This window comes from Diuraphis noxia, unplaced genomic scaffold (assembly GCF_037042655.1).
Source record: "Diuraphis noxia isolate RWA-SAM2 unplaced genomic scaffold, SU_Dnox_SAM2 contig0002, whole genome shotgun sequence".
Taxonomy (NCBI): Eukaryota; Metazoa; Arthropoda; class Insecta; order Hemiptera; family Aphididae; genus Diuraphis; species Diuraphis noxia.
The window spans coordinates 76,865,386-76,881,273 of record NW_028301712.1 but is presented as its reverse complement, the minus strand read 5'-3'; the positions used below and the strand labels follow the sequence as shown (position 1 = coordinate 76,881,273).

The following is a 15,888-nucleotide window of genomic DNA, read 5'->3' as shown; positions in this document are numbered from 1 at the left end:
TTACAAGGAGAAGTGTTGGTTAAACACTCAAACCAATTTATTTTATTTTTATTGATTGACATTTTATACAATAACTATTATAAATATAAAACATTTTGTACATGGTAATGGTATAAGTTGTTATAAAAGTTTATAATACGTGACTATAGGGGGTGGAGTGGCCGAGCGGACTTAGGCGTCGGTTGCGACGCACGCAGTCGCCGGTTCGAATCTCGGTCACGGGCGGCATCATTCTTTGGGCATTTCGCGATGTCTGGAGAGAGAGGCCGCCGGCCACCAACCGGGCATGGCAGAAACCCACGGGTGCCCATTCAAAATTCTGCCAAAAACCCACGAGTTAAAACCTTACAGTTCCTTCCCCTACAGTTCCCCAGGCTAATGACCTCAGTTGTCGAAGCCCTAACCATAAAAAAAAAAAATACATGACTATTACAGATCAACTCAACTTAATGCCCCAATTTGAATTGTTGAATAATGTGTGAAGTACGATTTACTATCTATGCATAAAAAAAATCAAAATTCATGTCATTAATTTAAAAATTATATTTTATCATTTTATTTAAATAGTAGGTACCTATAAAATTATTTTTAAATATTAAAAAAATATTGTTTGTTTTCAAATTTTAATCTCGAATAAAATAGGTAAAACGATAATTTTCAAAAATCATTATATTGACATTAATTATTTAGAGTTGGGATACACATTTAAGAATATGCGAGACGTAACATCATACCTAATATTATACATATACTTATTGGGTGCTTAATAAAAATGATCTACCTATGTAGGTGGTACCATCTTTCCTGTAGATTCTTATTTTTTGCATATTTGGTTGTAATAACCTATCTAATAGACGTAGGTATGTAACTATACGACAGGTAAATAGAATATTATGTATTTTATTCAAGTAAGTATAAATTATTATTAACATATTATATCTTATATAACAAGTGATATTATATCTAGGCATATAATATTATATTGAAGTCCGGAAAATTTACTAAGTATACTCCTCGTCTTCATATCCAAGTCGTTACAATAATGGTATAGGTATATTGTGCAGGTAAACTTAATATTATATAACAGTATATAATATATTAAAGCAGGTATACCTACATGGCTACATGTAAATATCACATTGGCATAAAAAGATATGAACGAGATATACATTCAAAATGTTGAAAAATGAAAAGTGTACTATGTAGGTAATAACATTTAATATTATAATCGTATATAATAAAAATATAATAATATAGTACTGTTTGATTAGTTTGTATTTAATAATAATTATAAATAAAAAATGTTAGGTGTATGGCATTCCTTTAACAATATCATAAATTCATAACATAAAATAATTATATATATATAGATGGATCATAGTAGGTTAAAATATATAATTTAAAAACTGTTTGTGTCAATATATACTATAAAATATAGTATATCTGACAGGAAAATGTAAACTTGGCCCTGATATAATAGGTGAGAATAAAAAGATGGATTGCACATTCGTCTCCGATTATTTTTCCCCAGCTTAAACCCATACATGGTTAAAAAAAATCGTGACTTAGTTTGCACATCAATTTTTACTATGTATTCATCGTGATCGGGACTGAGCTTACAATAATGTTGACCTTTTTATAATTTGCTATTGCGCACAGCCGAATATTTATAACAGCCCGTATACAATATTATATATTAATATAATGATATGTGTATACTTACTATAATAATGTATGCCTGTAAATTATGCATAGTAATAATTTCATGAAAATTATTAATATACGTCGTGTTAGTATGATATAAGTTGTTTGCTTTATAATGTTTATTATAATATATTATATTATTCATGCATATGTATACGATATATACCTACGCATAAATATATAATATGTCGTATAGTATATATATATATATAACGACGATGCAAATTATGGTCGTCCAAAAAGAAATAATAATATTATATTAAATAATAACGGAAAACTATTATAATATATTAAGATGATGTTATAAGAAGAAAAACCGGTGATGGTTGCGTGGTGTAGAGAAGGTTCCAGTGAACTAGGTATATACCGTCATTTAATTTTACACGCGTTGTCGAGGTATTTGTGCAGACTCGCGGCGATCGCCTGTTTGTCGCGCCCGCTTCCGCCGCTGCGGTTGAAGTACTGTTTCTGTTGCAGCTGCTGTTGCTGTTGCTGTTGTCGGTGGTCTTTACCGCGGACGCCACCGGCGGTGCTGCTGCTTCCGCTGGTGGCCGCGGACGTACCGTACTTGCTCAGGCCTCGGAAGTATTCGCGACGCAAGTCCGCGGCCGTCTTGGGCTTGGCGGGCGGCGTCGCGACCACCGTGAGCGTGATGGACGAGTCGTTGACGGATATCTCGTCGCAGCTGTAACTCGAATCGAAGTTGCTGCCGTTTCCGGTCGGCGTGTCCGGCTTGCTGCAAGACGCGTCGCCAGTTTCCGCTTTGGCCGCTCCGGCGGCGATCTTGTACGACAGCTCTGACGACGGCGAGTTCTTGATGCTGCCCGACTTCCGGCCACCATTCATCCGGGGCAGCGAGTTGTATCCGGAAGAACCGCTCGAAGGGTACGCCTTTTTGACCGCAGCTGGGGTTTTGTCGGCGTGGCAGCCGCCGCAACCGTCGACGCCACTGCTGCAGGCCAATGACGATGAACCCGCCGTGACGGTACGCGATTTCCTCGGCAACGTCGCGCTCCTCGTCAACCTCGCGGCCGGCCACTGTTGTTTCGACTTACTGTCGTCCTCGTCCTGCGCAAAATTTTTATACATTTTAATGGTTTAATGCCATATTTTATATCAAATTTACTATACTATAGGATGATTTTCATTACGATCTCATAGTCCTCGCCACATTTATAATATTATACATTTATACTTACACACAATAATAATATAAAGTTGTGGGCATCGTTAAATGCATATATTTTATTGCAGGAAAAGGCATACATATAGGAAAGAATAAAATATTTATACTAAAACTAAAACGTGGTATATTTTGTAATGTGACCATTTAATAAACTAAATTATAACAATAGTTTGTTGCAATCTAATACGTTTAACTGTTTATAATTGTAATTTTTTCATAATTTCGTATCCATAATATTGCCTCTACCATTATCATAAATTTGGCCCTTCTACTTAATTCAAATATTTTAAATTTTCATGTTTAGATTTAGCAAATTTATATTGCGGAAATTAACAAGGCTATTTTCAGAACTTTCGAATCTCAAATTCTTAACATTTATCGGAGATTAGGACGCACAAGAGTCAATTTAACGCAGCCCTTAAAATTTTACCAGCAAAATTCTACTAACTTATTTCTAACTCATATCGAGATTTCAACGAAAAAGCTTCTAAAAGCTACGTTTTTTAAGCAATTTGTCAATACAATGACGTAAAAAAATGTATTAAGGTTTTCATTTGTAATGTCTTATAAATAATTTTTAGATTTCTAGCAATTTCCAGGATAAGAAATATATCGATTAATTGGAATAAAATAACGATTTAATTTTAATTTGTTGACACTAAATGCAAACGCTTATTATTTTTCTGCAGTGCAGTTGAATCTTGGCTTGACAAGATCGGTATAGGCATTACGATTTTCTGTATATTCACGAGTTATAGATATTTATTACGTCGTTTGTCAATCTAGGCGTAAGCTGATTATAACTGGCACGTCCGTAACATTCGAATTAATGCTCGCGACTCGCGGAACACCCTGTAGGTACGTCGTACGATAAGACAGTGTACGGCTTTCTTGAATTTTTAAACATTTCTATATGTTGATATATACTTGCGTATCCGCCATTGTACATTTGTACCAACGTCACTACTCACTGTATATATATTTATGACGTACTATATGTCACTGTTGCAGGTAAAACTTGAAATGTGGAATGACTTGCATGCCATAAAAAATTATTACATCTAAGAACAGTAAGAACACGGCCTCTCCCTCTGACGATTCTTAGTTCTGACACAACAAAACTAATGGCACTGCCTACCTACCTACGAATACTCTTTGGGATGATATATATTTTAATCGTATGTAATAACGGGAATGTTTGTATTATTTGGCTCTTATTACTGGTGATTTAAAATATTATGAAATTTAAAACTATGAACCTAACTATTAATAAATGACTTCTTACATGGCAATATTATTTACTCTAATTTATATAAATAATCTAATTTATTTATGTATTTATTAATTTATATAGAAATGAAATTCTAAATAGACTATACTACGATTGAAACAATAATATCATCGAATAACATAAATATCAAAAATATTTTTGGGCCATTCGTACTATTATAATAATTGTTCAAATTTCTGCAATCCTGAGCGTATCAAGATGAAATATAGAAGATAGAACTTATTGAACATACCTAAGTACCTACTTAAGATTTTCATATTCACCAACAAATTATATAAATAAAAAATAATATGAAAATTTTGGAGTCCAATGCACCCAACGACATAATTATCAATTATAAATTATTAAACACTTTCGCGGAAGATTACTGGAGATTTCGGTTATGAAAGTTGCTAAAACGGGATTAGAATAGTAGTTGGTAGTCTAATGTCAATAAATCGTGACTCGTATTTTAAGCCACGAATGAATCAACAATTCAATGATTCCGAAATCGTCCAACCCTGCCGTACTATTAATCATAATTGTATACTCATTATTGGGCGTCTTACTATATAGGTATAGATAATTATATTATTATTCATTGGTGAGTGCATGCATAGCTTAGGTGTATGTACTTAGGTTAGGTATATATTAAGGATATAAGTATCTTTTTTCAATGTAATTTTAACCTTTATGGATTAAAATTATATATATAATTATTAATTACACAAGCTAGTTACCTATTATACATATGGGTAAGGTGAATGCATAATAATATAAAAAAAGTCGTTTCGAGATCTAAACAGTATTATTTTAACAGCAATCTATTTCCTAACAGTATGGTTTAGCTATAGATATGTCGTATGTAACATTATACCGTACAGTATATAAACTATAAAGTAATAAACTCATAAATAAAAATAAATTGTTATATATTTTAGTTTTAGTTAGATATGCAGATGGCGTAAAATGTTGTATTAAAACATTATATATAACATATCATGCACGTACCTGTATATGTATATTGTATATTTATATAATATAACATAGCAGCTAGACGATATGAGCATGTAAAACTGGAATTACTGGATCTCGAAATGCCGATAAGTAACGAGAAATAAGTGGCGAAGCTGGTCTTACACGAATGCCGTCAAAGGTTGTTAAATCTCAGATGGGTGATTAATAGGTATTTTACGACTGCGTGACAAACGAAAACCGAATAATTTTTACGTGCCTACACCTACTCATATTATATTGTTAAAACATTGTTTCGTTGTTACTTGTTATATAGCCTGTATGTAGGGTGCCATTGACATGTCATTGAATGAAGCATAAACAAATAATATACCTATACCTAATTCTATGCTTCTTATATGTAAAAAAAAAAATGGAATAACTGCGCGTGGTATTTGGTGGTATTATAACAACTGAAATCTTAGTGTGCATTGGTTTGTAACGATTATCTATGCTGCAGACCGTGATATGATTAATAATATTATTAGGACGTTATGGGGGTTTCACAAGGGCTAGAATAGATTTATATTATAATTAAATAATAGAAAAACTCTCACGAAAAATTATAGATTTTAACTCGTTTATCATATAATCAAAAGTAATATACTGATGTCTGATATGTATATTGTCAATTCATATGCACTATAATATGCATTACCTATTATTTATTATTTACTAAGAAGGTATATCAATACGATTAATATTGAATGATAAATTTAAATTTGTTGAATCACACATTACATATTATTTACATGTCATAATAATACATGACGTTTCAATTTTTTTTTTTTTAATAATCGATGGCTGGAATAGTCATCTATTGCATAACGACTTAAGCTTGTTACGACATAAGACGAAGTTTTAGTCTTCTGGGCCATATTCAAATTTTAAACGAAACAAATTGTAGAGGTTATGTGACGATGACATTATAAAAATGAGCGAATCATAATTATTATATCGGCTTACAATGCTTACATTCACGAGTACTGTTTAAAATATTATATTAAAATTGATACGAGTTCAAATAGCGATCTATATTTACGTTATAAGTTACAAGTTATAATTGTAATCATACTACGTCATGTGTGTGCATAAACATAAATACATTTTTATTGTATGTAACTATACATAGTGTTTATATCCGGCAGTATAGGATATTAATGCAAAGCTCATCAACGCGTGACTCGTTAACTATATAGAAGTAAACAAAACAATATTACAACTCGATGGACTATAGTGTTCTCCCAATATTATTATAGCATAAATGCATAAAATGTATGATATTATGCATTTAATTTAATTAAAATACGAAATACGAAGTGTTTTAGTTTTTCGGTATTTTAAGTTATTGGTTATAGACGTTTCTAAAGCGATCCATTGAAGCTTATAATATTATGTAATATGTATATTATTATGAACCTACATAATTAGGTATATTATATTATTAAATATAACATTAAAGCATAAATACCTTTTCCGTTTGTGTGGAGATCGAGTGTTGTGATTGTACGCTTTTGTTGAACCATTCGTCCGGAGGGAATTGAGTGGCACAACAATAGTTGTTGGACTTTCGGGATTTGGAGTTCGATCTGCGACTGCCGAAAAGTCTCGAAAAAATACCAGGCGATTTTTCTGCAAATAACACACCCACGAATATTATATTATATACTCACTGCGCCGTATTAATAATGTTATTATTCTTCGTGCTCATAAGTGTCTACTGTCTTTATAATAATAACTCACTAAACAGTCACCATAATTCTACGAGTATACTGTATACGATATTTACAATATATAATATTATTATTGTCATTATGTAACCATAGGAGCAGCGGGTGTAGGTACTCACTCGGCTCTGAAGTCACACCACCGTAGTATTCGTCCGTTTTGTTTTTGTTCGATATCTGTCTCATCGAACCGCTCCGTTGCAAAGTGGCCTGTAAGCGACGGGACGTTGAGTTTGACCTGAACGAGTTGCGCCTACCCAGTCTCTCACTGGATGCATTCCGCCTGGGCGAAAGAGTTTTATCGTCCGAATTACCTGCGCAAACAACCAATTGTCATACTATTATTATTACAGTTTATAAACCTACCCAACATATTTTACAATATTACATCATAACATTATGATATAAAGATCTATGCATTTGGGTCATCTATCAATTTATCAATCATAATTTCAAGTGGATCCGTATGACATACAAATCGAAGTTACAAGTAATAACAACTAAATAAATATGAAAATAATACTTTTTCAGATTAAAATTAAAAGTCCACGTAGAAGACTTGAAAATTTAAAGTTGTACAGTGATGTCCATTAAAAAAAAAATTTAATCAATATTTTTGGTTTAAAACTAGTTTAAAGTATAAATAGAGTGTAATTGAATAACGATTTGCTGTACATTATAGGTATCTATAGATAAGTCACTGAGATGGATTTCTTAATTTTGAATTCTCTGATATGTATAATCATTGAATACGAAAAACGATTTTGAGCGAAGACGGTCCATCAGTTAATAAGTTTGAGGATAAATTACAATTATTTTTTAAATCGTTGTTATAACTTAAAATTATAAGTACGATGTACGTAATAAAAATATCCACTAGTCACTAGTGGAAGTACATTTGTATGAAAATGATTGTTTGCTATTAAAATAATCGCCTTTAATTAAAAATATAATAAATAAATTGAATATATGATAGGATCTACGAGATGTCACCCTCAAACTCGAGATTAGCATTACATGCTGAGATAAGATGCTTCCCCAACTATAGCTATTATATTCAATAAATCATATAATAAAATATATTTACAGTATTTTCATTATGGATGTACCTACTAAACTAGATAACATTTCAAATGTTCAAATCGAAAAAATCTGTTTAATCCAAATAAATATAATACTACACATTTATATAAGTACAAGGATTCAGTTGTAATATTAGTTTGTATATTTTTAATAACATATAAGTATCTATATTATAATTTAAATCAGAGGATCAATACTTTCGTAAAAATTTTATGGCAATTAAATTGATCCCCATATAGTCTTGTCCCGCCACTTACGCTCATATTATGTTTATCGGTCTATCAACGAGAAATACAAAATTGTACAGTGAAACAAACAAATCATAGTTTATAATAATAATAATAATAATATTATATGGGTTAAACTTGATTGCAGATTAATGATGGTGAAAAAAATATGTTTCTACAACGGTAATTCATGTATGGCGCATATTATAAATGGACGTGTATATACATATATTGTATAGTTTTAAATAAAATCTAGTCCTTTCACCTGTTTAGCAACATAAAGTCCCAATGTCAGTGTTGCCCTATGTGACTGTGTGTGCGTGCGTGTGGTGTGTGTGTGTGTGTCTGTGTGGACAGGGATGGGGAGAGGTAGTGCGAGTAACGGAACGTTTTTCAATCTTTTATCACGTATTAGAGGACACTTGATGAATGATGCATTTTGTTGACACGTATGGTATCCAACGCCGCGTTCACTTTTTTGTTTTCATTTTACACACAATATTGATAATAATGTCTAATGTTCGCGATACGTTTCCGATCGACCGGGTTACGACACCCAATTTAATATTGTTATTAAAAAACGTTTAGTCCAACAATAGATTTCTGTACTATATTAAAAAGACTTGTATTCAATTTTAACGTATCAAAATTAAAAAAAATTATATAAATTTAAGACGTTCCAGTATACCAAATTCACCTACTTACATATACGAATCTAATAACAACATAAATTTATATATATATATATTCTGCAATATTGCAGTGATTTGTATATCCGATAAAATACAAAAAGAAGCAATCAATTATTAATATACCATTAATATTAAACTATTATGAAAGCCCATGTCGCTTAAATGTGTAGATTTGGGAATAAAATCAATATTATAATCTCGACGTGCCAAAAATCAGTGTGTGATGTTTAAAACTCACCGCCAGATATGATGTCTGCCAAATTGGTTTGTATGTTTTGGTGAGTCTGGTCGCCGTCTCTTGATGTCTCTATGTCACCGTGCACCTTTACGTACGCTTCTTCCGTAGACATCAAGAACCCTTTTTTGCTCGGGCTGTACCGGCTACTTCCTCCCAACCGCAAACTGTGTGCAGGGCTAGCGGTCGCTGAACCTACAAGTCGTTGCACCTCTGGCGTCACAACAAAGTAACCCCTGGAGGTCTGGTATATCTATAATATAAAATTCCATTACATTACGTCGCCCGAACAATAATAATTCAGATGAAACCGGTTTATGAGGGAATTTTATTGTAGAACCGGGGATAATATATTTAAGTATATACATGCCTATCTCATGAACCAATATCAGATACTATTTATTTCATTCAAGGCCGATTATATACGAAGTTAAAAATGTCCCATCGATTTGCAGATTGTATATTACATCATATAATATGATTAATCAAGCCTGGGCATAAACGCGTTAAAAAGTTAAAAGTTAAGTTAAAATTAACTTTTAACTTAACTTTTTAAAATTTAATTTTCATAAACTTAATTTTTAAATTAACTTATTTTAATTGATATAAACTTAATAAATAACGAGTTACTTTTAATCAAATTCGAGTTAAGTTAATTTATAAATAATTAAATAATAAATATAATGAAGTATATAGTTGGCTATAAACAGTTTTAGACTTTTAGTTTCCTGAAAAAGTATTCAGAGTACATTCTTAAATACCATGTTATTTTTATTTAATAATTTAAAAAAAATGTATAATACTTGTCAGTTGTCTGTATTAGTGTGTTAATAAATCAAAAGATTGTATTTGTTTCGGCATTTTCAATTTTGTATTTTTTTCATACTTACTACATAATTATATTAATTCAATACCTATATATAGAAAAGCTATTGGCTATTTCTTGTGATCAATAATATTTAGGATTTTTATTATTTATATAGATATTATATATATAAAAAAATAAAAAAAATAACTTAACTTAAGTTAATAAGTTAATTGAAAATGTTCATATAACTTTTAACTTAACTGAGTTAAAAAAAGAATTAGATTAACTATTAACTTTAAACTTTTTAAAATGTTTTCCATTAACTTAACTTAACTCAGTTAAAAATTATCATTAACTTGCCCAGGCTTGATGATTATGCACCTGCCTATTTAATATTACAATTATATGTTATATCTTCATAATATTAATCGCATTACAACTGTTGAAGTACAACTTACCGTTTTAACATTTATCTCACAAAACTGTAATGGGCATGCTTATTAACAAAAAATGTTTAAGTCACATATGAAAAAAAATTATAATCAATGATATTATTTATTTTATTGTACTAGCATGATCACAGGTAACGATTTTAACACAAACTTTGAGAAATTTAAGAGGTGGGCTTTTTAACGGGCTACCAAGTGCACGGGTTCAGCTAGTAATGCACAAGAATTAGATATAAAAACGTTCAAATTGAATAGTATAAGAATTTAATTAATTATTACTTATTGTATCACTGTATCTATCAATATTTTAATTGTTGAACTATAATAGTTATACTGAAAGTTCTAATAAAAAAAAAAGAAAAAAAAAAATTTAATGTGACTAAAAAAGGAAAACAAAGAGTGTACAATTTCAAAACGCGTTTTCAGGATATAGGAATTTAGTGTGATATAATTAATCTCTATTGGGTGAAAATTGTTTTTCACGTATTTATACCTTATTATCGGACATGAGATTGACCATTGCGTCGTAGATAATGTGTTCGGCCGGCGGTTGTATGTTAGAGAAAAATATTTTAAGGGCTGAACGCACAGTGTCAATTGTGGCATTTTGGTTTGCGCTGGTTAGCTCTAGTATGACCAGGCATAGGGCTTCGGATAACGGCGTAAATTGTCCTTGGTTCAAATCCTCCACCACACAGTCTTCCACGTCACCTAAAACAAACAAACTTATCCATTGAATATTGTATGTATAATTCACACGTTTGGGTACATAAAATGTCATATTACATATATACTATTTTACATTAGCCATTAAGTATATAATATGATAATATATAATTGTCGTCTTACCGATTTTAGTGATCACGTAACTATTAGGTGGCCTGAGTACATTACGACACCAGGCGCCTCGTATTACCTCCATGGAGCACGGATCACCGGTGAGCAACAATACTCCCGGGGATACGTATCCCTCGTATTTGACCACTTGCATCGCCTCCACGAGACTTCGATTCCAGACACATTTTAGATTTGATTCCAAAAAGCTCTAAAATTAAAAGTTTCTCGTGAAATTAATTTGAATCTAGCATAAACCATGAATTAAAATATAATTCTAATATTCGTGCATATACTGTATAAATAATAAACATGTATACTGTATAGATAAAATAAACGCAGCAAGAATAACTATATTCGTATTATATGTACACATAATACATATATGTATAGAAGTGCGGAAGACAATAGGTACATTTTAATTTATAATAATCTATTTAACTGTTTAAGAATTCCATCATGACACCGTAGTAATATGGAAAATAGCGCGCACAATTAGACAGTAGTTGTATTTTAATGATGGTTAGTCATTACTCATTACGAGAAGAATAGTAGAACAATGTAAATAATATAATAAATAACAAATGAGTAGGCATTATAGGCGCGTATGTATAGGTACTCTATAGATATTGATTGCGCGTCCGTTAAACGAATCTTATTATATCTACAGTTGGTTGGCACAGCTGAAGAACATGTCTACATGTTATAGGTTCTAACCTATATATGTATTGTGCAGTATTCTATTCTTGGACGTACCTATACCTACTTATTTCGATTTTAAATTTTTCCTCAAGTAACGAACAATTTGAAGATAAAATTCAGATTAAAATTCTACGATAAATATGAATTTATACGGTACTTATAAAGATGTAAATTAAACTGTATGAAATTATGTATGGGGCTTGACCATAATATAATGATCAATAATATATAAATGCCTGTAAGCTATAATTCACATGCAATTTATATCGAGATTCGAGAACAAAATATTTTGTTATTAGTAACAGCCAGTATCTACTCGTTTGACCGAAAACATGATATTGTGTCTTACATTCTTATAATCTTATTATTACCTAACCTCTATTATTGCTAAAGAAAAATGGTAAACATTCGTAATTAGGCTGTACCTACTTTTACGCATTATTATAAAACGTAATATGGAAACATATATAATAATACCATATGTTGATATTTTAGTCATCCAGCGATTTAGAAATATTTTATGGATGCAGTAAAAAGTTATTACACAAAACTCCACGAAAACAACTACCACAACCATCTACGGATCTAAAACCCCCAAAGAGTATATAATAATAATTATTATAATATATTCAAAAGAGAAGCGAGTTTATGCTTCGTATTTATAATTGCCTATATCACTATGACAACTATTGTGCAGGTTTTTACGACAGTATAATATTATATATTATTTACGACGATAAAAACAATTTAAAACAAAAACATTAAAGCGGACTATATAGGTGCACCGTACCTATAAATTTTCTATATCGAAGGTGCGTCAAATTGTATTGTCTATATTATCTATTATTATATTATTATGTTATTATGTTTGATAAAACATTGTATATATTATATGTTATGATATAATTGAATGTACTTGCCTGGAATATTAGGTACCCGTTGTCGTACATCCAGTACGGCGAAGTTTCCGCTTGTTGCGGGACATACTGAACGAGTGACTGTTTCTGCAGATGGATGGCCATACATCGTTTCAGTATGTAGTGGCACCTGCTTCCCACGGGACTTTTGATTCGACTGCTGCTGCGAGCGCTCATCGTTCAATAACCACGACGATAGCACCAATCTGTTAACAATAACGACCCTGTTAGACATTTTATCGTTTATTTTAATTACACAATGTTAAATTTTCGCAGCTATACGCGTGGTGTAAAAAGCTTCGCGGTGCGGTCGTTAAAGTCTCTACGCATATATTGCGTGATATTATTTTAACACTTTCGAACACGGGATGATGCGACATACCTGCGTATAAATTTGGCGTATTTTATACTTTTATAAAATGTATTAAATGTTGTATGTGGCCAGTTTATATAGGTAGGTACATAGATGTATTCATATGCATATACCTACTGAAGTATTGAACGAATACAATAATATACATATTATATATCCTTTCGTGGTTTGTTTTATATCTATATACAGCCCTAGCTATATAGGTATATTATATTATTTATATAAGTATAGCCATTTGCCGGGGGTACAAGTTTTATATACAAACTGGTTTCAAGTGCAAGCCGTTCCTTCATCGTCTCGCAGTACATAATATAATATATATATATATATATATATATATATATACCAATATTATACCCTATATCGTTTCCTATCCATTAATGCAAAATATCAAAATAAAAATAATAAAAACGTACGTATTCGCATATAAGCAGCCACGTTTAACTTTCACATTTCACACAAATATATTATATTATACACACAATATATACAAGCGCTCGTATCGATCGTGTTTTTCTTTTTAAATACTGACACCGTGATAACAACACACGTCGCGTTGGTTTAAATCGTAAGTATATCGTATATATTATAATATGAAATGTATATGTGCATTATCCGTTAGGTATAGAATATAATATTAATATAATATAATAATATGTATCAATATCCAATTTATAAGGTATAAATAATATATTATCTTATTCAACTCTATTAGTGCGACGCGTTACGTTATTATTATTATTGTTATCATCATATTTTATTTCAAAGAAAACACATCACGCGTGGTACTTGACTTCCAAAAGTCGTGGTTTGTGTTACTCCGGGAACACCGCCAACAACTGGATACAACACGAGATTGCGCCTAAATTACAACGATGACCAATACTATGGGAAATCAAATTTGGCTTAATTCACATTTAGTAAATGTATTATATAGATATGGGTACAGTTAAAATTACGTGTATATGAAGCGTTAGCCAAGAACGCAACCACAACGGTTTACGGAAATGTACAGTGTGATGTATTATAATATTATAATATTTAGAAATATATGCAACTGTTAGCACGTACAACTATACAATGAACGTCAAAATTCTCGAAATGCAACATTTAAATTAAATATTATAATTTATATTCTTCATGCTCTCTATATCCGTATATACATATATATATATAGTTTCTTTTACGAGCGACTCGTGCTACACATAACCACTGTAATGAAAGGTTAAGAAGTTATAGGTTTTGTATTATTATATTTTTATAACTATTTATATGTATATATATATACATGCTTTATCATTATTATTGTTATATTATTTATTTTCCTACTTTGTAATTATTTTTTCAGAACTCTCATATATCCGCGCTCCACGTGGTATGCATTCTGACACAAATTTCACCAAGAGACGCGTGTATAAAAAATAAAAAATTGTGCAAGCAATCCGCAGACAACAGAATAACAATCCTATATATAGGTAGGTTGTTTTCGATTCGTGAACCTTAAACTTCGAATTTATAAGCATTACACGTGTACATATTATTTATCCTGCACTAGGATTTGCATCATGCGACATCATTTTATATTATGCATAATGTCCACTCTCCTTCCCCTTTAACCGCTTTACATAAATATAATGTATGTATCATACACGTATGGTCACACACGACTGTGATTGTATGAATACAACATGGAAAGTCGGATGTATAAAGGTATTCATATTATTATAACGCATATAGTAGTGTATATTATTGATTATATTCATATACGATTTTTATGATTTTGTAAAAAATTATAGTATAGGTTAGGTGTAATGTATATATAGTCTCTGCATACTGCTGTTGTGTTAATGTAAAAAATAAAACCTATGCATTTGTCGAATCAAATAATAATACAACCATGAAATTAGCAAAACGACGATAGTAAAACGTATTATTATATATTATTGTATCACTATAACGGAAAACATCTAAACGATGTATAATAATTAACATGCGTGACGGGTATAACCTATATCTATTCGGAATAAATTATGATTAAAAATTAATAACTTTTATTTAATGATATAGCTATTTCCAACGTTCTATAATGTTGTGAATAAATCGTTAATTTTGTGATGATTTAATTTATTAGACAAATGCATAGACTCGAACAATCATACGTGAGGATCTCTCGCTATACACTGCAGTATTTAATCACTTTTCACTAGGAAATAATAATTATTACGAAACATAACATTACATATTATTATATCTTCCTGCAATAATCTCTATATGCATTTATAATAGTATTTAAGTATTTTATGTATAATTATTTACTCTCGGTTGGTCGTTAGTTTTACTTGAAAACATCGCATGGCTCCAACACGTGCTAATTCCTATAAACATAGATCAACATCGTGTTCGTCATACTATTTTATAAAAAAAAATATTGAACGGGGAAGAGCGCGTACTTTTTATGTATAGTATGTTCAGCACATCTGTTCAAATATCAATGCACATTTTTAAATATGATATATGTCTATACAGAGGAGATTGGTAGTGTTCGTTTATGAAACATTAAACCATCTGCTTGGATGCATATAGGTCATATAGATGTGCGCTATTCATCAGGACCGCGTCTCATAATGTGCACTTTACGTCATTTTATATTTTTATAATTGTTCAACT

The 15,888-nt window shown here is 30.9% G+C and overlaps 1 protein-coding gene across 2 annotated transcripts in view; it reads right to left on the bottom strand.

The window, feature by feature from the left end:
- Positions 1-884: 884 nt before the first annotated feature.
- ko (Stork-head domain-containing protein knockout) overlaps positions 885-15,888 on the bottom strand; it is a 48,048-nt gene continuing 33,044 nt past the window's right edge. For both annotated transcript variants that reach the window (XM_089221112.1, XM_089221113.1), the window contains exons 2-8: positions 12,852-13,054; positions 11,245-11,440; positions 10,889-11,106; positions 9,142-9,391; positions 7,024-7,215; positions 6,646-6,806; positions 885-2,772 (exon numbers count right to left, since the gene is read on the bottom strand). In XM_089221112.1, coding sequence (XP_089077238.1) covers positions 2,074-2,772; positions 6,646-6,806; positions 7,024-7,215; positions 9,142-9,391; positions 10,889-11,106; positions 11,245-11,440; positions 12,852-13,025 — 1,890 coding nt within the window. In that variant the 5' untranslated portion in view covers positions 13,026-13,054 and the 3' untranslated portion in view covers positions 885-2,073. The remainder of the gene's footprint in view (positions 2,773-6,645; positions 6,807-7,023; positions 7,216-9,141; positions 9,392-10,888; positions 11,107-11,244; positions 11,441-12,851; positions 13,055-15,888) is intronic.